This window comes from Trichosurus vulpecula, chromosome 4 (assembly GCF_011100635.1).
Source record: "Trichosurus vulpecula isolate mTriVul1 chromosome 4, mTriVul1.pri, whole genome shotgun sequence".
Lineage (NCBI taxonomy): Eukaryota > Metazoa > Chordata > Mammalia > Diprotodontia > Phalangeridae > Trichosurus > Trichosurus vulpecula.
The window spans coordinates 185,151,445-185,177,143 of record NC_050576.1 but is presented as its reverse complement, the minus strand read 5'-3'; the positions used below and the strand labels follow the sequence as shown (position 1 = coordinate 185,177,143).

Sequence of the window (25,699 nt, the reverse complement as noted above, 5' to 3'; positions counted from 1 at the left end):
GACTGAACAACAACAACAACACGGCATAAATACTGGGGTTCATTTGATTGGGTCAGAATGGTCCTTGCAGGTGGCTCTTCCTTTCTATCTCCAGCTACCCAAAGAACAGGTGTGGCAGTTTGTGGCGGTTCCAGGCAATGTGTGAGTACTCTCCCTCCCATAGGATGATTTAGCTGTGCTCGCCATCCAGCTAGGACTCCTATATTTGAACCAGAAACACACAGTCCAAGACAGAAGACGAGGCTACAAGTGGCAGTAGCTTAGATTTATATAGTGCTTCAGGGTTTTCACAACACTATCTCATATGAAGCTCACAATAACCCCATGAAGTATTACAAGTATTTTGCTGTTCAGTCACTTTTCAATCATGTCTGACTCTTTGTGACCCCGTTTGGGGCTTTCTTGACAAAAACACTGGACTGCTTTGCCATTTCCTTCTCCAGTTCATTTTACAGATGAGGAAACTGAGACACAAACAGGGTTATTAAGTGACTTGTCCAGGGTCACACAGCTAGTAAGTGTCTGAGGCTAAATTCGAATTCAGGAAGATGAGTCTTCCTGACTCCAGCCCCAGCACTCTATCCCCTGCCCCAACTAGCTGCCCTATTACAAGCTGCCCTATTTTACAGATAAGGAAATGGAGGGTCAAAGAAATTAAGTGACTAAAGTAATAGCTAGTAAGTGGCAGAGTCAGGATTTGATTCTAGGTCTTCTGACTTGAGTATAGTACATTTTATACTATACCATGATGCCTAAAATAGAGCTGTCTCTGCTCTCTCATAACCCTGAGAGTACCCCTAGTTCCTATCTGACCCTAACTAGCTATTTGACCTTGAGCAAGTGAACCTTCTTTGGCTTCAGTTTCTTTTCCTGTAAAATAAGAGGACTAAATGATATAATTACTTAGGACTCACATTTTCAAGGTAGAAGAAACATTAAATGTCAGCTGTTCCCATTTCCTCTGTAAGGTTTCTTCCAGCTCCAAGATTCTATAGTTCTACAAAAGATGCCCCCTCCCAGATAACCCACCTACCTATCTCCTCCGTGACCCAGTTACCCTCCACCTCTCTCTGTCTCTCTCTCTGGCAGCCACCTGATTCTTTGCTCTCCCTCCAGGAACAATGACCATGTTTGAAAATGTCACCCGGGCCCTGGCCAGACAGCTCAATCCCCGAGGGGATCTGACCCCGCTGGACAGCCTCATTGATTTCAAGCGCTTCCACCCCTTCTGCCTGGTCCTAAGGAAAAGGAAGAGCACATTGTTCTGGGGTGCCCGTTATGTCCGCACTGACTATACCCTCCTAGACCTTCTTCAGCCAGGGACCTCACCTTCAGGTCAGTTTGTGGCATAGGTGGGCACAAAACAGAGGTAAGCATGGACCTGGTCATCCAGCTAGCAAGGCACTGCCTCTCTCCCCATGGCTGAGGTTGGTTTGATGTCAACCTACATAGAGGAAGGAGAATGGGCAAACCAGTTGCCCCCATGGCATTCTGAGTTGGGGAATGCCTTTGATCTAGCACCCCATCCCATCCCCTTTCATCCCTTCAGATCCATCAGATACAACCAGTTGTCCCCATGGCATTCTGAGTTGGGGAATGCCTTTGATCCAGCACCCCATCCCATCCCCTTTCATCCCTTCAGATCCATCAGACACAGGAAACTTCTCTTTCAAGAATTTGCTGGATGCCCGCCTGGAGGGTGAAGTAGATGTCCCCAAAACAGTGAAAGTCAAAGGGACTGCGGGGCTCTCACACAGCAGTACGCTAGAAGTTCAATCTCTCAGTGTTTCCCCTAAAGCCCTGGACAACTTACAGAAGGAGAGGTGAGGATAGGGGGAACTCCTTCTTGAAGTGAGGAGAGGGGAGAAGGAGAATTTATAGGAAAGGCTGGAATATTACCAGACTTCTCTTGGTCTTGGGATGGAGAGAGGAACCTTCAGACTACTACCCTGACTTGTAACCTTCACAGTAGTAGCTCTGGGGACCAATTCGTTCTGGCTTGTGGCCCTTTGCTTCACACATACTGTGACCACATCATCTTGAAAGTATTCCTCCTAATAGGAACTTTTTGTATTTAACTTTTTGTACAGTCAGAATTTTATCTTACCATAACTACTTTAAAGTGTTTTTGAATTCTTGTGGCTTTTATGACCTCCAAAGATAACTTCAGAAGCCACTTGCTAGTGACCCTTTTACCCATACAGACTGTTTCTGGGTCACTCACAAAGGTAGATGACCTAAGAAGGCCAGTTCCCAACTTTGGTTGCAACACACAGTTCTGCTCTAATGCCCTGCCACCCTCTTTGAGTTTCTGGGATAAGTTTGCACAGAGGATATCACATCAGTTCTTAAGTGGCATTAAGTGGTTGTTGAGAGTGAAAGATGAGGAATAGGGGCAGAGAGGATATGAGGATTGGGCAGCTCAGAAATCTAGGCCACAGCAAGCTAGAAAGAAGCCCTAGGTACAAACTGGTTTTCAGGTGCTGGGGATTGAGAATGCGACAGGAGAAAGGGGCACCAACTAGCATAAAGTAAAGCCTTGATCCTTCTCTTTGTGTCTCCTCCACCCCAGGAAGCTCATGCCAGAGCACTCATTCCTAAAGGAGATAAAGGAACGAGGGGAGAACCTGTATGTGGTGATGGAAGTTGTGGAAACTGTGAAGGAGATCACCTTGGAGAATGCTGGGAAAGCTTCGGGATGCTTCTCCCTCCCCTTCTTTGCCCCTTTGGGCCTACAGGTTCGGTTTCCCCACTCCCATCCAGCAATACACCCAGAAACTTAGGGAAGGAAGAGACCAGCCCTGCCAATTCTTCCATCTCCAGGCAGCATTCCACATCTGACTAATACCCTTTTCCTACACTCTGTGCCCAGTCTCTTTTTCTCCTTTTCTTGCATCCTGTCCCCAGTCTAGCCAGTTATGCTAAAAGCCCCTTTCCTGATCCTATGAGTATAGAGCTGGGTCCTAAGAAGAAACAAAAGTGAAATTCCAGCAAAAGCCTAGAGAACACTTGTAATGGGGGCATTCAAGGGCATGTATACACACACTCACTCTCTCTCTCTCTCTCTCTCTCTCTCTCTCTCTCTCTCTCTCTCTCTCTCTCTCTCTCTCTCTCTCTATCTCTCTCTCTCTCTGGCTAGCTTACTACCTATAGCACCCTGGCCATTTCCAAGAGATATGTCTTGGCCTCCAGATAAAGGGCATGTGTAACCAGAAGCCTATAGTGGGTGCCTGTGTGTCCCACTCTCCTAGGAGATGTAGGGATAGGGTAAGGAGGGTTGTCCTGAAAAGGAATATTCACTGAGTCGTTTAGTCATTTCAGTAGCATTGGTGTCTTCATGACCCCATTTGGAGCTTTCTTGGCAAAGACACTAGAGTGGTTGGCCATTTCCTTCTCCAGCTCATTTTAGAGATAAGGAAACTGAGGTAAACAGGGCTAAGTGACTTGCCCAGGGTCACATAGCTAGTAAATGTCTGAGGCCCAATTTGAACTCAGGAAGACTCATCTTTCTGATGAATCTTCCTGATTCCAATCCCAGTGCTCTAACCAGTGAGCCACTTAGCAGCCCCAGGAAGAGCCTATGTGAACGTTAAAGGGATCAACAACTTGCACTCTTGCTGTCTTCTGAACAAAGATTTTACAGATGAGGAAGCTAAGGCCAAGAGAGATGAAAGGAATTGTCCCAAATCACACTGACTTACAGAAGGCATCTACACAAATGATTGGAGTTAGGAGCTTCTGGGGAAATGGAAACCTAAGTAGAAGAGCAAAACTCCAGAGTAGTGAGTATACTCGAGTGAACAGTGATTAGTAAGCACAAAACTCCAGTACCCTGCTTGTACTACACAAGCAGCAGTAGCGGTGGTGTAAGGTTTTGGCCCTTTGGGACAATTTAGAGAGCAGTGATGAAGCTCCTGCCTTCCATAGTCCACCTCAGGTGGTATGTATCATGTCTTGGAGGCATAATGTCTCCAGGGGGAGATACGGACAGGTAAGCTTTGATTTTCTGTGGGTGGCTCTTGGACCACTGTTGCTGAGTCTTGAAGCCAGGAGGAAAGGAAGGAGGCTTCCTGGAGGACATGAGGATGGATGGAAACTGAGGAGTGCATGACTAGGATGCTAAAGCTGAGAGGAAGGAGAGAAGAGGCTGTGAAGGCTGCGAGTCAGGATTAGCCTAAGAACAGGTTTGCCCAGCTGGGGTAGTGAGTCTGAGTCAGCAAAGGAGCTGAAGGTAGTTAGATGAATAGTTAAAACTGATGGAAGGGCTTTGAAATGGATGCCATGGAATTAGGCCATTTGTGAAAAGCAATTGGGGAGAGAAGAGCAAGAAGCAAATTCAAACTGAGGGTGTCTGCAGGTTTCCCAATCTGTATTTTCTAATCCTAGGGATCCATTGACCACAAGGAGGCTATCACCATCCCCAAGGGCTGTGTCTTAGCCTTCCGAGTGAGGCAACTGGTAATCAAAGGAAAAGATGACTGGGGTGAGTAGAGACCCAGGGAACCAGGGGCCCCTCCCATACCAGGAGTCTGTTGGGTCCCCTTCCTAATCATTAAGTGTCTCTGATCCTTTCTTCTGAGAGCTGTGGAATGGGTTGGGAAGAGAGGTGAAATTATCATGTTTCAAGTAATGCAGCCCAGAGATACGGTCTGTGAGATGGGGAGAGGGGAAATAAAATGCCTGAGTTCAAATCCTGAGAGAATGTACTGCGGTTTTCATATTGGTGTTGTTTGGTTTCTGAAACCTTACATAAGACAAGCCAGTGACAACCTGGAGGGAACGCTGCTTGATTCCAAAGATCTTTTAAAAGCCTTTTGGTAGGAGGTGGAAAGTGCCAGGCAGCAGCTAACAGCACCATTTCTTTCCTCTCTCTCCTCACCCCTCCAGACATTCCCCATGTGTCCAACGAGAACCTGAAAACTTTTCCTACTGATGGTGAGTAGAACTGCTCCCAAGTAGAAAGCTTATAGTCTCCCCATCATTCTAGCCTCTAAGGCCCTAGCCCCCAGCAACCCCTGCCTTCATTCCCCGAAGCCTTTGGATGTGGTGCAAGTCCTGTAATCTCTCTGGGCCTCAATCTTGCCATCTGCAAAATGAAAGAGTTGGGCCAGATGACTCATCACATCCCTTTGAGCTCTAAATCAGGGGATCCTAACCTCTTCTGGGTCATGAGCACCTTTGGCACTCTAGTAAAAACCTATAGACCTTATCTCAGAATGTTTTTAAATGCATAAAAAAATACTTAGGATTTCAAAGGAAACCAATTATACTGAAATAAAGATGCAATTTTTTCCCCTATCCATGTCACAGAAACCTCCTGAAATCTATCCATAGATCTCTTGGGGGTCCATGGACCCAAAAGTGTAAATCTATGATTCTATGACTTTCTTCTATTAACCCCCATATCCATATAGTTTTCCCCTATTATCCTCTAGGTCTCAGCTTCTTGCAGGGGAGGGAGCAGGATAAAGATAGAATGCTTTTTTGTTCTCTTGGACCAAAAGAAATAAAAACAGGAAGGCAGAGCTTGAACATTCACAGAAGTAGAGATATTTGCTCCCAAATTATGAGAATATGTGCCAACAATATGTTTTCATAATGACCACTAACAAAATGTTACATTATAAAATGTTCCTGAGGGAAAAAAAGTAGGAATGGATGTTATGCTGATGTATTTTTATTTTATTTATCCAGAAAAGCCTGAAGAGAAAATATTGTCCTGTAAGTGTGTTTCCTTTTAGATTATTACACTTTTCTTTACTCTTTCAAAATATCAAGCTTTTCTTATCCATTTTCCTATGGAAATGCTAGGAGCTCAGGAGAGGTGGTGCCCCAAAACTGAAGGCTTTTACTTTAAAAAAAAAAGCAATGATTTCCAAATTATTCAAAGAAGTAGGAAATCTTTAGGGAAGATCCTGAACAAGTCTGTTCTCTCAGACCCATGTCCTCTAGATTCCTGTGGCAGTGACTATTCACCCATTAACTACCCAGTATCCTTCTGGTAAAGGCCTGGAACTGCTGCTGCTGCTGCTGCAAAGGCCATATGAACTTTGCCACACTGACCAAAGACTTAGCCCTCTCCCTTCCCCTACCCCACCAAGTTCTCCACCCACTGAGACTGTTCTTTCTTATCTTCCAGAGAAGCTAGGAATGGTGAGGCAGTGGTTCTTCAAAGGCTGGGACCCTCTTAGAAACAGTTAGGACACATTTCCCTACTCTCAGCATTATGCCCACATCTTGCAGCTGAGTGACCCTGAGCAAGGGATAACTTAATCTTTATGAACCTCAGTTTCCTTATCTGTAAAATGGAAACAGTAATAGAATGAGATTATATATTCAAAGTATTTTGTAAATTACAACATGCTATACAGACATAAATTTTGTCTTGGTGAAATGCTTCAGGCTGACGCTCTTATCCATTTGTTTTCCTTTCTCTTTCCAGTCATCCAGATACCTGATAATTGTAAGGAGATTTGCGAGTTTTCCCTATAAGCATGCAGGAGAGGGGAGAGCTGCTAAATCTCAGGTCCCAGTGGTCTAAGCCATCTCCAGGGTCAAAGGTCTTCTATGATGCCAACTAGAAATATTCTTGGGTTGTCAAGCTTCAGGGCAGAGCCTCCGTGCATGGTCCAGTCTGCTCCCTTGTTGTCACACAGCCTATCACCCTCTGGAGGAGTCCCACTATGGCCGCTGCCATCTCCCTGAGAAGTTATTCCCTTCGGTAGCCAGGGGAAAAACGGTTCTACCATCTCATCTTCAGATAAGGATTAGATTCTCACTACTCCTAAAACTAAGCCAAGGGAAATTAAAACAAATCCGGTCCAATTGATTATTTTATTGGTCTCAGAATAAGAGGGAAGGCCCAATCCAAGCTAAAGACCAGAGTGTGGGGATCTAAATGGAGGAGTCCTAAGGAAAAAGAAACTATTATGGGCAGGGTACCAGATGAAAGGGGTTGGGAGTAGGTAAGGTAAAGAATTGTCTTCTATTTTTTTCTGCATACACAGCTGAAGTTCCAGAAAGTTTTGGGTCGCTTAAGAAAGAAGTGCAAAGTGAGGCCCAAGAGGTAGACAAGTTGAGCAGGGAAGGGCAGGCATCACTACTCAAGTCCCTCCGAAGCCTTCTGGGGAAGAAACAAGACCTCCAAGACTTAGAGCTCTCGGTGAGACACTGAGACCGAGCGTAATGGGAGAAGTTTTCGGGGGTGGTTAGTTCTATGAAGAGGGTAGGCAGAGGGAGGCAAGTCCTTGGAAGAAAGGTAGGAGAATACTCGTAATTTACCAGATACAGAAGGGAAAACAGGATATCCTTTTCAAAGCAGCCTAGGCACCCTAACAGGCCATTGCCGCTCCTTCCTTCCTCCTAAAAGAGGAAACAATGGAGGTCCTCCTCCAAAGCATATGCCCCACTGCCCTCTGGGTAAAATTTACCATGAGTGAAAGAAGGTTGGCAGTGGGTGTGAGAGGCACATCATTAGAATGGGATTGGAAGCAGACCGGTTTGGAACTGCTTCAGAACGAAGGGTTCTGGGTTCTAAATCAGAGAAGATGAATCTGAGGCAGGAGGGAGAGTAGATCAGACGCTTTTCTCTTTCACCCACAGTTTGAAGAAGCTCTGAACAAGAGGCATCCTGTGTCCCTGGAGGCCAGCCCAAAAGACATTGAACTCTCCCATGATGTCGTGGAAGGCATTCTCTATTTCCTTGGAGCTCTGACAGGTAAATGTGAAAGCTCCCCAGAAAGGGAGGTAAAAGGGCCAAGACCACGGTGGAAGGTCCTCAGTCCTTGAGAAAGCCTCTCTGATGGCTTCCTTTATCCAACCCACATAACAATGCTTCCTGTTTCTAGAACTGACTGAAGCCCAACATAAACTCCTAGCAAAGTCCATGGATATGAAGATCTTGCCTCTGCAGCTGAGGCTGGTAAGAGGAAATAGGCCCAGCCAGGAGAGTTTGGGGAGAAGGTGGCCACAGACCAGACTTCAATGGGTGACAACAGAAAACATGATTTTTAATGACAAAAGGGGGTGTAGAGGTACCTGCCCCACTCCAAAAGCTGAGACCTCAGATATCTGCTACTCCAAACCCTTCATTTGATAGATGAAATATAGCCCAAAAGAAGTGACTAGCCCCATAGCTAATACATGACAGACCCAGGTCTGAAATCCACCTGTTCTGACTCCCAAGTTCAGCAGTCTTGTAACTTGTCACTGTACTATGTGCTTCCTCCTCCCTCTGTGTCCCTCCCTCAATCCAGAAACAGGGTGGCAACAACATACCTGTCACAGTGTCACAGGAAGAGTTAAGCAGTATGAAGTTGAGCCATTCCCTGGGTTTCATTGCCTAATTCTGAGAAAAGGGGTAGAAATGGAATGGATCCTTCGGATTGTGTGTGTGTGTGTGTGTGTGTGTGTGTGTGTGTGTGTGTGTGTGTGTGTTCAGAGGAAAACAAAGGGGAGGTTCTCAACTCCTTTTGTTTACCTTGTTTTTCTTCCAGGTGGAGAGTGTTATGGAGCAGAACTTCCCATGCACTGAGGAAGGTTTATTTCCCCTGAAGCCTGAGCTACTATCCTCCCTTGGGGATGAGGAATTGACCTTCACTGAGGCTTTGGTGGGGCTGAGTGGCCTAGAAATGCAGAGATCAGGCCTCAAGTATAACTGGGACCCTGACACACTCCCCCAACTCTGTGCCCTGTATGCCAGCCTCTCCTTCCTACAGTTGTTAACCAAGGACTCCTAAACTCTTCTTTCCCCTGCCTCCTGCCTCTCTACCTTCCCTCAAGCTCCTCTCTCTGTTCATAACATTAAGAACCACCGAATGACAGAGTTACTGAAGATGAAAGAAATCTCACTTATATGCAGTATTTTAGGGCCATGACCCCTAATCTCTGCCCTCCCTGACACTGTCCATCAGTTGAAATTTAAACCCTCCAAAAGAAGTGGCTCCTTAAAAAAACCAAAACAAAAGATCACTTAGACAACGAAAAATATTACCTACCCCACTTACTTTCACTTGCCTTCCCCCCACAAAAAATCTCATTAGAATAGCAAGAATGGGGTTTCTTTATCTCTTTTGCCTTGTTTTTAATTATCATATGTGAATGATTAAATTCATTCCAGAAGGGAAATGTAATATAGTCAGAATGCCTACATATTTTGTAGACCTTTTGTAAAAGATTCATTTACACAAAGGGCCTACGGATACTTTACTTACAGGATTTTCTCTTTCTCTTGCTTCATGATACCTACCCATCCAATACACCGAGCCCATTTCCTCATATGGTTCTCAGGATTTCAAAAGAAAATTTTATTGAAAAGATTAAAACATTTTTGAATTTGAATCCCAAAGATATGTCAATTGTGAGCCACACCCAAATACAAGGACTTCTATAGCAAATCACTTCCCTACCTAGTTCAATCTTAACTTACTGCTTCCCATGGGGAGCAAAGTGAGGTTAAGAATAGATTTCTTTTTTCTGTCTCTACAACTTCTTGCCATTCCACATTCCCAGATCAGACGAGACTCAAGAGATCTTTATGTCCGTAGGTCCCCACCCCGAACACACACCCCAAGGAAAACAAACACATTTAAAAACCCCAAAATCCAGAATCCTTCTTCTCTTCCCAATTGTTAGAACTGCTCTCTGTAGATCTTTTTTCTGTCCTGTCTTCACTAGTTATTATCCCAGACCATCACCACATATAACTTCTAGTGGACACAATGTATTCTCCCCAGATATTCAAAAAGAAAGGGAATGCAGAAGAGAAAAAGGTCCCAGGACCATTATAAACATTAATACTACAAGAGTATTTACAAACTACTTGGAGGAAATGTCAATATTCCATGGACATTTTGAGAACTACTGCTCAAAAAACAAGGACCAAAAACCAAAAACCAGCAGAAGTTGAGAGAGTATGAAATATCAGGTCCAAAAATGGGAAATATCTCCAAACAGAATCCAATCAGGAGCCCTTTGAGGATTATGAGACTAGAGTAAAGATAGATGTTGAAAATGAAGGACCAAGAGGCTGTACATTGTTTTCAGAAGTAGCAGCAGTACAACCTTCCAAAATGACTCTATAGATAGAATCTAAACTGGATGAAGGAAATAATCCAGATATAAGATTAACACAGAAAATCCCAGTTGCTAAATTATTAAGAGTTGTATCTTCATTATCATTCAGTCTTGCCTAATTAGGAATGGTTGTGGATTAAAAAGACAACTGGTTGATGTAATATGCATTAAAACCTAATAAAAAGTCTTGGGTTCACAACACCTCTACCTTAAATGACGTTTTAACTAAATTCAAAAATAAAAACAGTGAAGTCACAACTAACATGTCAGCCAACAATGCTTTATTAAGCACTTACTATGTGTCTAGACACTACTAAGTACTGGGAATACACAGAAAGGTAAAAAACAGTCCCTATGCTCTCAAGGTGGTCAGTCTAATGAGAGAGACAACATGCAAACAACTATGTTCAAAGAAGATACATACACTGGATAAACTGGAGGTAGTCAGAGAGAAGACACTAAGATTAAGAAGGTCTGGGAATGTTTTATTGGAATGGTTTCATGATGTTTTACAAAAAGTCCAGTTTGTTTACCTTTCAGTAAGGGAAGGTATCGTTGTTGGGAGAGAGGAGGTTGTTTCTTGGAAAAGACTATTTCAAAATAAAACCCATCAATTTAAAAAAACAAAACTGAGTAAGTTTTATTAGATGGTCAGTTCTTCATGGGCCGAAGGAATCAACTCTCCATCCTTTTCTCCCCTCTTCTAAGATTGGTTTCCTCACTCCTTAAGAATTCATGACCAGCTTCCAAATGCTGTGTATCAAGTAATCCTCCTCCACTCTTGGGTGTCTTCCAAAGCTTTGCTACATTGCTCATGGACAGAGCGTGTAGTTATCTCCTCAATTGGTTGTTCTTTCCTTTTGATGTAATCATTATAAAGAAATGAGCTAAGAGCCTAACAATCCAGAAGGGTGGAGAACTCATAAATTATAATAATAAAGCCTGTTTACTTTCTTTCTTCATAACTCTTGCCCACCTACACTAAATGCCTAGTGTCTTTTGACAACAGTATCCTTTGACATACATTATCTCAACTACCTGTAACATATCACTTAACCATGCTAAACACCAGTTCTTCATCTTTAAAATACAAGAGTTGGACTAGATCATTAAGGAACTTTTCAAAAACGTCTTCCCTACCACCTCCTACTGAACTGAGCATACTTGTTCCCTAAATGTTTCATTCATTCATCAAATAGTCGTTGCGCTTCTAACAGTCTACTAGGAGAAACAGTGCCCCTCTCTCTTGCCTTGACTATAACATAGCCTCCCCACTGACCTCTGCCTCTCACCTCTCTCTTCTCTACTCATCCCACACACAGCTACCAAATTAATGTTCTGAGTGCACAGGTCTGATCATGTCATTACCCTGCTTGTAAAGCTCCAGTGGCAAAAAATAAATAAGACATAAAGCTCCAGTAGCTATTGTCTCTAGAATAAAATAACTCCTTTGTTAACCATTTAAAGCCTTGAGCAATCTGGCTCCAGTTTACCTTTCCAGGCATATTAAACACACTCTACAATCCAGCCAAATTAATCTACTTCTCATTGCTCCTGCACAACAATCTTCCATTTTTGTGCCTATGTCCAAACTATCCCTCATGCCTGGAATGCACTCCCTCCTCTCTTCCCCTTCTTAGAATCCTTAACTTCCTCCCAAGCTCAACTCAAAGACTACCTCCTTCAAGGGGCCTTTGCTGATCCCCTCTGATGGGGTGCTTGTGCTTGTGCTTGGATCCTAATTCTAACATCACATTTCTCCTTAGCCTCTGCTTGGGTGCCTGTGCCTGGACCCCAGTTCTAAAACCACATCTCTCCCTACCTTCAAAGCATTGGCCCTAGCAGATTCTCTCCAGTTCAAGGGCAGCATTCCTGAGCAAAACACTTCTCTCTCCTCCTGATACTGCAGCCAGCTGCACATATAGAATTTATTGGTCCAACTACCTATGTATTGCTAATTGGCTGTGCACTGGGACATAACAATATTTACTACTTACTGACCTTCCTGATATGTATCCTAGACATAGTCATAAATGTATACTCCCTTACATTCTCTTGTCTAACAAGACATTTGATGGAAGCCACCTGGATATTCCCAGTCAGCTGTGACCTTTGGTTGACTTAGTGACATTAAGTGATTTACCCCCAGGTAGCCCCCCCACCTTGGGCTATTTCCCAGTGAACTCTGGGTAAGATACCTGGGCAGTAGATACAAAAAGTGCATGTTCCTTTTAGAACTGACCATCCCTTAACCACTCCCTAATTGCACCCCAAAACACCTGACAGGTTTTACCCCCAAATCTCATATTTAAACTTTCCCTGCATCCCTGTAAGGTTGCAGATTCCCTAAGAACTCTTGCCCGCTGTAAAGCGTAATAAATCTTTGCCACCTTGACTTAAAGAACATTTGAGATTGTGAATTCATTCCAGATGGCCCCGACCCTCTCCAGTACTCAGGTCTTTGAGGGGCACTCCCTCTCAATGACCCTGTCTGGGAACTCCAGTCTTGGTGTTCCTGGATCTCGTCTCCCTCATCCCTCAACACTGCCAGCTGTCATTACCTCTCTTCTCCACCATCATTTCCAGTTTATATATATTTTGGTGTTTTCTATGTATTACTTCCCCAAATATTTGTTACTTTCCTAGTTTTTGTGGGTTGACAACTTGTAGATGATCTAAAGTTCAAGTATTTCTAGGTTCAAGAAGTCATGCGCTGGTCTTGTAAGTGGAGATTTTTTTCAAAAGCAAACCTTTTGGAGAAGGAAGAGGATCACTAAAGCTAGGTGGAACAGCACATATATCACTGGACCTGCAGGCAGGAAGATTTGAATTCAAATCCAACCTCAGACACTTATTATTTGTGTGACTCTGGGTAAATCGCTTAACCTCTTCCTGCCTCAGTTTCCACAGCTGTAAAATAGGGATAACAACAGTCTCTACCTCACAGGATTGTAGTGAGGATCAAATGAGATACTGGTACAAATGAGTACCTGGTACATTGTGGGAGCTTAATAAATACTTATTAAAAACAACAGAAGAAACCCCTGAAGCTGAAAGACTAACACATGGGAGGACCAGGAGATCTGGACCTTCCCAACCTGCCCAGATCCCATGAGTTACTCAGACAGGACAGGCTTCCTGCATGTTCAATAGCACCCAAAGGCAGTTTGGGGCTGAACCTGGACTCACACTAGTCCTCCCGGTAGTCTGTGTGGGATACTGGAACAAAATGAAACTCTTAAGTCATCAAAAATTAGGAAAAGATTTACTAAGACCTATCTGGCATATTATCAACAAGTTTAGGCATTGAGGAAACCTTGGGGTTGATTCTGCTGAGCAAAATTCCCTTTGCCTGAGTGGCCATCTCATTTCCACCAACCAAATATCAAAGAGAATACCTGGAGCTTGTCAATTATATTCAGGTGACCAGGAAGTGAGGTCAATATCACAGGGAGTCTAATGGATTGAGTGCTTTATGCTTCTGGGTTCCTGTGTGTCTTTTTCATCTTACCAATTTTCTGTGGGATGAAACACCTAGCCATCCATACTCAATGTGTTGTTAGAAGCTTGAGTGCCTATGAAGGGGTCAGGGACCCTGATACATAGATTTGAGGAGACCTAGACACAAGCTATACCTAAGCCTTGTTTTGGGGATTTCTCCCTGAGTATGGATACAAAGTATGAGACAAAGAGAAAGTAAGACTCCCAGGACTAGATCTGGTTTATGAGTCCCGTAGTTGTGGAGCACTGGGCCAGAGAAGATATATATATAAGCATATACACAAAAATACCATAAATCATCACATTCCTCTGCTGGGACTCTGAAAAAGGAAACAACCAAATTCTGGGGACTTTTTTCCTTTTTTCTTAGTGATGAGGAGCAGGATGAAGTACAACATACTGGTACAATAGAAAGAACACTGGATTTGGAAGGAACCAACAAAGTTACTTCACTTCCTCAGCCCTGTTTTTTTCCTCTGTAAAATAAGAAGTAGGAATAGACCAGGAATTCTTAACCTTTTTGTAATGTGAACTCTTTTAGGAATCTGGTGAGGCCTATGGACTCCTCAGGTTTGTTACCTACATTCATAATGAAAGGAAATGCTAAATTTCAAGTTCTAATTATAATTTTTAATTATATATTATAATCAATATATTCTATTTTAGCATATACTATATCAATATATAACATAACATTATAATCAGTGTATTATATGTAATATAATCAATATAGTTTAGTATATATCAATCAATATATGTCAATGTAATATTTTATAATATATTGATTACATAGGATATAACAAATTTAAAATAAAATGTACATTTTTCCCATCCAAGTTCATAAATTCTCCACTGAAATCTCTGTTGACTGGACTAAACAATCTCTGTAAGGTCCCTTCCTCCTAGTTTTATATCCAATTAATCTGAACCTGTCCTCCTGATAGCCTGTCCTAGTGAGAAAAGCACTGGAATTGGCGGCCAGGGGAGACCCGAAGTCAAATCCAAGCCCTAGCACGGCCTCCATGTGCGCCCTATGGCGAAACCCTTCCTTCCTCCGAGCCTGTTTCCTCCCAGGTAAAAAGGGGCAGGTCGACCCTGCTGCAGCACCTCCGACTGCGCTTCCAGCCTGGGGTCCTAAGGTCCTGTGAGGGCCCCACCCCCGGACCCTCGCCCGTGGCTCCCAAACACCCTGGCGGCCCCCCAACCACAAGACCTGCGTGCGGCCTCTCCAAAATAACGTGGGGACCTCCCCTCCCCCCATTCCGTGACCCCATTTCCACGGAGTTCTTCCCACCCTGCTCCGTCGCCCCGGCTTGTGTTTCTTTCCCTCCTCCTCGCCTTCTCCTCTCGCTTGCCCCACGTCTTCCACTCCTCTCCACTGGGACGTTCCCCACGCTCGCGCCGCGCCGCGGGACGGCGGCAGTTGACAGACGGACACGCAAGCGCACCTCGAGGTTCCCCGTGCCCGCGTGAGAAACCTGCGTAGCAACTCATGATGTCTTGGGGATGTGCGCCAGGATTGGCCGTACCTAATTTGACAGAAGAGATGAGCGGAGAGTGGGGGAGCGGAGCAGTCTCAGTTTGAGCCTAAGGTGACCCCTGGTGGACAAACATAGGAGAGTATACTCGAGAGGAAAATAAAAACAAAATAAACAAACCAACCCAGAGTGGAGGGCAGGGAGGGCCGGGCGGGAAGTCGCAGATTGGCTCCTCCCCGATCCTCCACCCCTCCCTCGTTACGTCAGCCTCAGGCCTGAAGCTCGGTGCTTGATTTCTTCTCCCTGTTCCTACTCGGCTATCGGCCCCTAGGGCCTGGGCATGTCCCAGAAGCCCCAACGCCGGGGAAGGGTTTGCAGCTGCTCCGTCATCGTGCGCCAGGACGCGAGCCCGCGCGCGCGCACAGGCCCCGTCCGGCGCCCCCGGTCCCCGGCGCGAGCGCTCACGAGAGGCCCCGGCTCCGGCCCCCCAGACTAGGCCGCGCCCCGGGACTCCGGGCGCCATGAAGCAAGAGGGCTCAGCGCGGCGCCGAGGCGCCGACAAGGCGAAGCAGCCGCCCGGAGGAGGAGAGCAAGAGCCGCCGCCGCCTCCGCCGCCGCCGCCTCCCCCGGCCGCCCCCCTGGATGTGGAGATGAAGGAGGAGGCGGCGGCGGCGGCGGCCGGCGGAGCAGCCGGGGAAGGCGAGGGCAAAGTGGCCTTGGCAGAGCGCTCCCAGCGGGAGCTGGACACAGTCACCTTGGAGGGTGAGGGTCCGGGCCGCGCCTGCTGCGGAGTGGTGGGGGTGGGGGCTGAGCCGGGACAGGGCCCCTCCCCCAGTCCCCGAGGGTCCCCGTGCCCCTTTTCCAATCCCACCCGGGATTATCTCCAGCCTCCCCACCCACCCATGCCCGCACCTCCGGGGGTCGCTCTGCTGCCCCCGCCCCGAGACCGGCCAGACGTGAACGTGACATCTGGCGGGGACCCCCGCATGCATGCATGCCCGGCGGCCGGACGCCACCCTGTTCCGATAGCTTTGGGTAGGCTGGCATAGTGAGGGCTGCGCTCCACTTTTCCACTTCCTTGTTTCTTTTGCTCCGAGTTCATCCTGGCATTATATCTGCCAGTTTCCACTGGCACGGAACCATACACCCACTTACGTCTTCCCCATGGTTGGTGGGGAGGGTCCTACCCCCACCTCCTTCCTTACTACCCTGTGCTTTTTCCTCCCAAGACCTTCTAGTTCTTGGGTTATCTGCCACCCCTCGCCTTGTCCTCATTGCTGTTCAGTGTAAATACCTTAATAGCTGGAAGTACTCTGTAACCTTCACAGTGCCTTAGATGCCCCTTTTTTATGATATAATTTCATACGTATCCCATAGGTATTGGGGCTGTCTTTCTATTGAACCAACGTGAACTGCCTTCATTCAATCTTAAAGTGTCCTTTCCCTGGCCAGAAAAGGGGGCTGGGAATCTCTTCCTACCATACCATTCAAAACTATTTTCATCATAATACCAAGATTTTCACATTTCTAATATGGTGAATGTTGATAGATATTTAATGCAGATAAACAAAAGAGAGGGAGCCTTAGTAATTTTTAAGAAAATAAAAAAAAACAAAAAGTTTGAGAACCAATGGTCTCCTTTCCCACTATTAGTGAACTCCTTAGGCCTCCCAGAAACATTGGGATTGGTGCATCTGTGTTTACATCATCTATGGTGGTGGCAGTTTTGAACTCTTCTAACCATCACAGTCAGACGTTTCTTTCGGATGATAGATTGTTTTTAAAATTGGATCTGTGATTTCACAGATGTGGTGAACTTAATTGGTTCAGACCAACCTCTCTATAACTTAGAGTCCTAAAGAGTTGCTTGGGAACCTGATATGATAGATTAAGTGACTTGCCCCTGGTCACACACCCAGCATCTGCCAGAGGCAGTACTGCACCAGGATGCTTGTCATATTGAAATTCTATTTAAAATAGTAAAGACAATGCCTAGAGCACAGGTACCACTGAGCAATTATTGTTGGCATTATTATTCCCTGTCAAATGAATCTTTCATTTTTCACTCCTCTGCCTCCTTCCTTTCTTTACTCCATTTGTTGCCCCATCTCCGTTTTTTCCTTGTCTTCTGGCTGTGCTTTAGAACTGCAAACAAGATATTCATAGACGCTCTATGACCCCAGTAGTTGCGTTCAGGGCTAACAAGGTTGCTGACCCCTGCTGTAAAAGAAAGTCCCTTATGTAACTTAGTGCTTTGGCATAAGGGGCAGAAGGGCAAGCTGGGGGTTAGGGTGGGGGAGTAAGGGGGTATCTTTAATCCTCTGATCCTCCACAGACATCAAGGAGCATGTGAAGCAGCTAGAGAAGGCTGTGTCAGGCAAGGAGCCCCGCTTTGTACTAAGGGCCCTTCGGATGCTACCTTCCACTTCACGCCGTCTCAACCCGTATGTTCTCTACAAAGCTGTTCTTGGCTTTTTCACCTCCTGTAATGCCACCCGTGATTTCTTAGTTGCCTTCTTGGAAGAGGTGAGTGGGTCAGACCATCATAAGGAGTGTATATTAGGCAGACTTTCTTCCCTGCAGATCCCCTTGACCAGGTCAACATCCACATCCTTCTCTTATATTTGATTTTAACTGGCCCCTAAGATCCCTGTTGTCTTTAATATACAGTGTGAAGAAGTGATCGAGAAAGTTTTGCTTGGACAGTTAATGTTTCAGTGACACCTTCAGTTAACCAAAGAAACCAGCCTTCTTTCAGCCTTATGGTCTCCTTTCCCTGGCCAGAAAAGGCAGGGAATCCTTCTGTTCCCCAGAGTGTACTTCTCATATGATTAGGGTTATCTTATTGTCCCATGAACATGCCGTACTCATTCTTACTTTTTACCTCTTTATAGTTTAGATCTCCCACCCACCCAAAGCTCTTTCTTCTTCCTTTCTCCTACCCACATCTTAATCTATTCTTCAAGGCCTAGCCCAAGTCCCAGGTTTCCACCCCAAGTACTTAGTGAACTTCTACTTTTAAAAGCCTTTTTGTATTCATAGTCAGCACTAGATGTGAAAGCCTAGGAAATGCAGTGATATAATAATGGAAGAACAGAACTTTTTTTTTTCTCAGAAAAACTGAAAAGGGTAAAAAGCAACTTCCTCAAATTTTAATGAGTCTTAACATCTCTAAATATTTCAAATGGGAGTTTTTGAACAATACATATTTATGGTCTTAAAGCAATATAGTAACTTAGATTTGTAAGCATGTAAAGTGGGCATGATGGTACACATCTGTATCTGATTCTGAGGAGGCCAAGGCTGGTAGATCACTCGAGTTTGGCAGTTCTGAGTTGTAGTCAACCAAGACAAGTGTCTACACTAAGATCAGCATCAATATGGTGAACCCCCTTAAAGTGGGTTTATCTAAGGAGTACCAAAGAGGCCCAAATCAGAGACAAGTAGGTCAAGGTTCCTCCATTGATCAGTAGTGGGGATAGGGTCCATTGCAGTTCCAGCCTGGATGAGATAGAGAAACCTATTCTCCCCACCCTACCTCCCTCCAAAAAAGGCAGTTTAGCATTTCCATTTTTCCTCTTGAAACAATTGCTGCTGCCTTATGACTTCAGAAGGTCTGGATATTTTATATTTCTTGTCTGTCTCACATAATTTAACGGTTAATTGTAACTTCTCTCATATTCTTTTATACATGGTATTTTTCTTTCTATGGCTAAATTGTAAGCTTTTGAGACTTAGAAATATGTTTTATATGTCTAAACCAATAATGTTGAGCACATTGTAAACACCTTTAATTGGGGTACTTCCTAAGTGGCACTAATCTCTTCTAGCCCATGGATACAGAAGCAGATTTGCAGTTCCGTCCCAGGACAGGAAAAGCTGCCTCAGCCCCTCTCTTACCTGAGGTGGAGGCATATCTCCAGCTTCTCATGGTCATCTACCTGATGAACAGCAAGCGCTACAAAGAGGTATTAAGCAGGGATCCACGGTGGTGGTGATGGTGGTGATGAACATAGCCTATCGAGCATTGCTATATGAACTATACTGGCATAAGAGATTTTGGAACAAACTGTATGAGATAAATGTAGAATGATTGGAAAAACTGGGGCCAGTTTCTGACCATTTGATCATTAAGAACTGTTTTTTACTTTACAGTTTACTGATCCTCCAGTGTTGTTATTCCCTTAACTTTCCATTGTCCAATGACATTACCGTCTATTCAGGATGGTGGCGAGGGTCCTCTCTTGGTGCTCCATCGCCATCTTGAGTAGACGGTAATGTCATTGGACAGGTAGTCATCAGTCATCCCTTGCTTATTGAAGGAGGTAGAGTTGGGTACTGAAGGTCATTCTGTTCAAGATACCACTAGGTTCTTCCAGCCACAAGTGAACAGTCCTGCCATCACTCTTCTAGAGCAAAAGGAACAAGAGAATAGCAGCTAGGTTCTTGGAAGCTGTAGACACTTAGTTCAGTCTTTTTTGTTCTATACACCATTACACTACTCTACACTATACTAACACTCTCTCTCTCTCTCTCTCTCTCTCTCTCACTCTTTCTCTCTCACACATTTCTTTTTACTCCCCTTCTAGGCACAAAGGGTTTCTGATGACCTCATGCAGAAAATCAGTACCCAGAACCGCCGAGCCCTGGACCTGGTGGCAGCAAAGTGTTATTATTACCATGCCCGTGTCTATGAGTTCTTAGACAAGCTGGATGTGGTACGCAGGTAGGGGGACCTCTGGCCAAGCTGTGAGCAGTCAAGGGCTGGTCCGACCGATGTGTGATCTCTACAACTTTGGGAACTCTCTACTAAGGCAGATCGCCAGCCTGTGAGTTAGGGACCTAGGAAAAGCAGGAATTGGAATCTGAACCCAGATCTGCCCAATTCCATGCCCACTACTTTTTAGACTATGCCATGCTGCCCGCCTCTAAGTCCACTGAGATCATTGAAACCACAGACTGCTATTTTTGGATAGAACCCCATGTTGACAGGGGAAGGGAGGCTGAGGGGGAAGGCTGTCAGATATCAAAGGAAACATGATCTCTACTTTTCAGTTTTATTTGGAAGGTGCTTGGTGACACTTAAGGGACATGTGAGGAGGTATAAACTATATGTAACTGTGCAAAGTGGGGCAAAAGTAATGAGTAGTTAGAGGGATTGGTCTAGTCAGCACTCACTGACTCTCTCCTTGCAGCTTCCTACATGCCAGGTTACGGACAGCCACCCTTAGGCATGATGCAGATGGCCAGGCCACTCTGCTTAACCTCCTGTTGCGAAACTACCTGCATTACAGCCTGTATGACCAGGCCGAGAAATTGGTGTCCAAGTCTGTGTTTCCTGAGCAAGCCAACAACAATGAGTGGGCAAGGTACCTCTACTACACAGGTGAGCGAGGGGACCCTTACCCGCTCTCCAGAAGGAACTGTGGGATATGGACATTCCTCTTTGCCAGGAGAGTGGGCATTCCCCAGTGGAGCTCCTTACTGTGGATATGGGAGGGGATAGTGCAATTAGGGGCATAGAGGTTCTGGATCAGAGGAGGGGTTGGGATGGTACTATATGAGTAATTCATGCTCTCCCTCCTTTTTTCCCTATACATGCAGGGCGAATCAAAGCCATCCAGCTGGAATACTCGGAGGCCCGAAGAACGATGACCAATGCTTTGCGCAAGGCCCCCCAACACACAGCTGTTGGCTTCAAGCAGACAGTAAGGAGCAGCAGTCATTTGTCTCTTGCTCCCTCTCTTCCCTCTACTCCTGATTGTCCCCCACCTCTTCGTTAAAGTTTTAGTAAACATCTTTTTGTATATAACACTAATAACACTATATTTACATGAGGTATCATCCCTTTTATCTAGAAATTTACTGTTTAAAGGGAATTTTAGGATGCCGTTCCTGATTCACAATCATCGAGAAATGGGCTTGGAGTCATTGGTTCTGGTTGTTCTAATCCAGTCATTAGGCCCTCACCTAGACCAGGGCTGACCAAGCAGGGGCTCTTGTGAGGTGATTGGCACTCTGTGGCCAGGATTACTTCTCTATGATACTAACCTGACCAGATAGGGAGTAAGTTTGGCCTTGTGAGCCCTTGAGCAGTTGACAGATATTTGGTACTTAACTATGTTCTCAGGATTTTAGGGGATACAAAAAAAGTATAAAACATGGTTCCTGCCCTCAGATAACTCCAAACTTAGAGTTAGAAGACCTGGATTCAAGTCTCAGCTCCATCACTAACTAGCCTGTATCTTTGAACAGGTTCCTGAACTTCACCTAATTTCTTAATCAGTAAAATGAGCTTTGTACAGTCTGCACCTAGATTGTTGTGACGATCAAATAAGCTCATATAAGCTAGTCCAGCATGAGTTGTGTGGACAGAGGACTCCCTCCGGAGAAGGCTTTATGGAGGAGGATAGGCCTGGAAGGATGGGTAAAATTTTGACAGGCTGAGAAAGAGAACATTTCAGATGGAAGGAAGAGTGGTACAAAAGCACCAGATAGCTTATCATTGAAGATAGAAATATTAAAATCTCTTTACAAGCCACAACCAACTAAGACCTTTAGTTTTTAACATCTAGTAAACATTGGGATAAAGCCATGGGGTGGAGCACAAGGAAAACAGTAAGTTTTTATTGATATTTTCCATTTCTTACATCACTATGGCATTGTCTGTATATGTCCCTCCCCAGAGAGCCATTCTGTATTTTTAGAGAGGAAAAAAGTCAGCACAACTGATCAGTACATTGAAAAAGTCCAAAATCACCTGCAATGTGTGTGTGAGACCTCTGTCAACCTCCTACATACATGAAGGGGTGGCTACTAGAGGAGAGACTTGTGGTGGCTGTCTGCTTTGCCAGTCTGTCTGTGGCCCTCCACTGGAAGCAAGAAGTGGAAACTTTCTTTCAGTTGCCACTGACAGTAATAATTTCATTTAAGGTTTATAGATGAGTAAAAAGCAACTTAAAACCAGCCTTATTGAGGCTTTTTTGACTAGAACAAAAATGTTTAATAATTCATTTTAAAACTGCAAATGGGGAATATAAAACATTAATCCTGGGAAAATATTGCTTAAATACATTTAAATTCATTTGAGGGAGAAGCACGTTAAAGGCAGCAATGAACTTTTCTGTCTGTGCAGCTCCCTCTTCCTTTACGACACTCCCCTACCCCTCCACTGTTCCCTGCCCACATGGTCCTCCTCTCTCCCCCTCTACAGATACCCTAAAACCTCAGCTCCTGACCTTCAGCCTCCAATCCCATCCCACACTGCTGCCCAGGGGACCACATTTATGGCCTTTAGTCCACTGAAGTTGCCTTTGTTTGCCCCTATCTCCTAGCAAATACCTTCTAGCTCAGCCACCTTTTATCTGCACCCCCAGGTCCAATCTATCACTTTCTTCTTCTCCCTTCCCATTTCTCTGACAACCCTAAACTACCAGCCCACATGACCTATGCCTAGCATTTAGCAGGTCTGTAAATCAACTCCATATAACAGAGCCTAAACCTTCTGAGTTCTGATGTCCCTGCCACTGCTATAAATGCCTCTCCCATTTCACTCACATGTATTGTTGAGGGCAGCTGTTTCACCCTCTTTGAACAAGACTGGGGTACTGAGCAAGCATGTAGGTAGGAAATGGGAATGTGTTATACTTAGAGCTTTTGTTTCAAATCAGCGTGGGATAGAAACCTTCTCTGTGACCACCTGAAATCAAGTTGAGAGATAGGTATGGCTGATGTACCTGATGTTCTTGAATTTGCCTTCAAAGCAAGGTTCTGCTAGCCTGCTGGCACCTTTTCCCACCACTAGACTAAGCTTCTGTCCAATGTTTCTCATTGGAAGATTCTCGCTTTTCATTTCGCCATTCCTTTCCCAGGTGCACAAGCTGCTCATTGTCGTGGAGCTACTGCTAGGGGAGATCCCAGACAGACTACAGTTCCGTCAGCCCTCTCTCAAGCGTTCCCTCATGCCCTACTTTCTTCTGACCCAAGGTAGAGCCCGGCTGCCTTGTGCCCCTGAGAGTCCTTTGACCTCCTTCTCTTCCTCCCTCATTCCAACTTTTCTTGTCTCCTCTCAGCTGTCAGGACAGGAAACCTAGCCAAGTTCAACCTGGTCCTGGATCAGTTTGGAGAAAAGTTTCAGGCAGATGGGACCTACACCTTGATCATACGACTGCGACACAATGTAATTAAAACAGGTATGGATCAAGATTTGGGGTTTTAGTGAGAGATCTTCTCCGTGGCTGAGATTCTTCAAAAGGTATGTGTTTGGGCAAGGCCTGTGCTCATTCTGCCCCTCCTTCCTCTCTAAGGTGTGCGTATGATCAGCCTCTCCTACTCCCGAATCTCCCTGGCTGACATTGCCCAGAAGCTGCAGCTGGATAGCCCAGAAGATGCAGAGTTCATTGTTGCCAAGGTGGGAATGAGTCAGAGACCAAACTGTGGCCCAACTCATTATCTTCCTAAAGGTTAGGGGACAAAAGGGGTGCAGGGGGAAAGGGAGGAAAGGAGAATATAGTCTTTTGGCATTGTCAGTTTTTCCTGGGAAGAAACTGTAGTAACTATTCCAACATAGTCAAGTGGATTCTTTTACTTACCTTCAGAGGCAGAAACAAGATGAGAGAATATTGTGGGAACATGAAAGCAGGATATGGGGACTTGAAGGATCTTTCTGACAGTCCCTCTTTGTTCTCCTCACTGGGGTGTATAGGCCATCCGAGATGGTGTCATAGAGGCTAGCATCAACCATGAAAAGGGTTATGTCCAGTCCAAGGAGATGATCGACATTTATTCCACCCGAGAGCCTCAGTTGGCCTTCCACCAGCGCATCTCCTTCTGCCTAGACATCCACAATATGTCTGTCAAGGTGAGCATCCCAAGGTTGACAGTGGGGACTGATGCCAGTAAGCCAGCAGTCTTTATGAAGTATCTGTCATGTGCTTTCAGCATAGAGTTGGCTAATACTCCCTAGTCCCAATTCAGGTACAAAAACTGGGATATTAGAGCTGAAAGAACCCTCAAAAGTCATCTAATCCAATTTTTTCATTTTACAGATAAGCAAACCAAGGCCCATAGAGCTTAAATGACTTGCTTGAAGTAACACACTGGTTGCAACACAGTAAGAATTTAGTAAGCTATATGCAAGGCACTGGAGGTAAAAATACAAATGTGAGACTGACCTCTGGGAGCTTACATTATACTTATTAATGGCTGCAACAGCCAGAATTAGAATTCAGGTGTCCAGACATCCAGTCCAATGTACTCCACACGACATCAAGATGTCAGTCTTTCTGCTTCTCTTAAGTGACACAATTGAAAAACACTAGGTTTATAAACTTTGGTTGAGCCTCAGAAGTTGTAACCTCTGACCATCTTTCCCTTTAGGCCATGAGGTTCCCTCCCAAATCTTACAACAAGGACCTTGAGTCTGCAGAGGTAAGCCCTTACATCTTTGATTGTGAAAAGCCTTGCCTTGCGGGGAGAAGAGAGTCGCAGATGTTGGGGGACATTTGAGCTGCTGCCCTCGGTGCATTTTCGTTATTAGCTGTTGTAGTTGGGAGAGAAAGGAGTGATTCCACACAGCCCAAGACCTTGATCCCTTTATCCCTTGACTCCTTTTCTCCAGGAGCGGCGTGAGCGAGAGCAGCAGGATCTGGAGTTTGCTAAGGAGATGGCCGAAGATGATGATGACAGCTTCCCTTGAACAGGGCGGCTGGGGAGGGGTAGGGGTGAGTGGGGGCTGGCTCTGCGTCTTCCCCCCTGGGGCCCCCCTTTTCCAGAGAGCCTCCTCCCCCACAGTGTCTCACAGACTGTGCATGTGCAGGGGTGGGGGACAGGGACTGACCCCCACCCGACCACGGGGCCTCTCTCCAGCCGGTGGCTCGGCAGGTGGAGGGCAGGCAGGCAGGCAGGCTCCCCAGGGCAGGGTCCTGGCCAGCAGGATAGGAGGGGGCAACCCCATGTTCTCCTCTGGGGAGAGGGGGTATGGGAGTGGGACACGTTGGGTTGTATGTTTTTTGAAGCTTCAATTATGACTTTTAAACAATAAAAAGTTCTCCAAAGCTCCATGTCAGTTGATTATCATGCACCTACCTAGGGATTTATGCCCCTATAGGAGATCTGGGAGCCCAAAGTCTCTTGAGGGAAAAGAAAGAAAGTAGAATGAAGGGTAGGGTGAAATAGGGTTGACATGGCTGGAAGAAGAGGGAAGTGGGAGGTTCCGGTTGGGAGGCAGGTAAGAGGGGAGAAATGGAGCCTAGAGGGATAAAATTTTCTGAGATTGGTGTGCGTGCAGTCATTGGAGTCTGTCAGCAGCAGTGGACCAGTATCTCCAAGGTGGCTCCTTTGGAATGCTAAGGATCGAGCAAGGTAAAATGTGGCTATGTTCTGGTCATCTCAGGAACTTCTGAGAGTTAAAGAACTACCCCCACTGGGTCAGACATACCCAGGATTACGACACAGAAGAGCACCACATGCATTGTACAAGAAACTCAGGGTCCAGCCCAGTTGACAGTATTCCCAAAGCCCACCTTTCACATGCTTGCCTCTGCTTACTGTGCTCCTTATACCTAGACTCACCACTTCCATCTTCTGCCCAGTTGAGTCCTGTTAGACCTTCAAGGACTATTTCTGCCGACTCTTGAAGCCTTTCT

At 45.4% G+C, this 25,699-nt stretch overlaps 2 protein-coding genes across 2 annotated transcripts; both read left to right on the top strand.

Moving 5' to 3' along the window:
* Window positions 1-1,121: 1,121 nt before the first annotated feature.
* Window positions 1,122-8,738, top strand: GSDMA (gasdermin A). Its single transcript, XM_036757742.1, has 10 exons — window positions 1,122-1,335; window positions 1,643-1,823; window positions 2,573-2,738; window positions 4,387-4,483; window positions 4,888-4,939; window positions 5,812-5,827; window positions 6,977-7,162; window positions 7,603-7,717; window positions 7,848-7,921; window positions 8,496-8,738. Exons 1-10 carry the CDS (start codon window positions 1,122-1,124, stop codon window positions 8,736-8,738), a joined length of 1,344 nt encoding a protein of 447 aa, XP_036613637.1.
* A 6,643-nt stretch (window positions 8,739-15,381) lies between these two features.
* PSMD3 (proteasome 26S subunit, non-ATPase 3) lies at window positions 15,382-25,108 on the top strand. The gene is made up of 12 exons (XM_036757096.1): window positions 15,382-15,815; window positions 17,389-17,579; window positions 18,884-19,021; window positions 19,643-19,779; window positions 20,249-20,439; window positions 20,658-20,761; window positions 22,925-23,039; window positions 23,126-23,245; window positions 23,360-23,463; window positions 23,758-23,913; window positions 24,432-24,482; window positions 24,673-25,108. Exons 1-12 carry the CDS (start codon window positions 15,575-15,577, stop codon window positions 24,748-24,750), a joined length of 1,626 nt encoding a protein of 541 aa, XP_036612991.1. The 5' UTR covers window positions 15,382-15,574; the 3' UTR covers window positions 24,751-25,108.
* The last annotated feature ends 591 nt before the right edge of the window (window positions 25,109-25,699 follow it).

Excerpts from the sequence above, each read along its gene's own strand:
- GSDMA (XM_036757742.1), top strand. The coding sequence starts at position 1,122 with ATGACCATGTTTGAAAATGTCACCCGGGCCCTGGCCAGACAGCTCAAT. Across the intron at positions 1,824-2,572 it reads GACAACTTACAGAAGGAGAG|GAAGCTCATGCCAGAGCACT; the intron begins GTGAGGATAGGG and ends CCTCCACCCCAG. Across the intron at positions 2,739-4,386 it reads TTGCCCCTTTGGGCCTACAG|GGATCCATTGACCACAAGGA; the intron begins GTTCGGTTTCCC and ends TTCTAATCCTAG.
- PSMD3 (XM_036757096.1), top strand. The coding sequence starts at position 15,575 with ATGAAGCAAGAGGGCTCAGCGCGGCGCCGAGGCGCCGACAAGGCGAAG. Across the intron at positions 23,464-23,757 it reads CAGAGTTCATTGTTGCCAAG|GCCATCCGAGATGGTGTCAT; the intron begins GTGGGAATGAGT and ends TGGGGTGTATAG. Across the intron at positions 24,483-24,672 it reads AGGACCTTGAGTCTGCAGAG|GAGCGGCGTGAGCGAGAGCA; the intron begins GTAAGCCCTTAC and ends CCTTTTCTCCAG.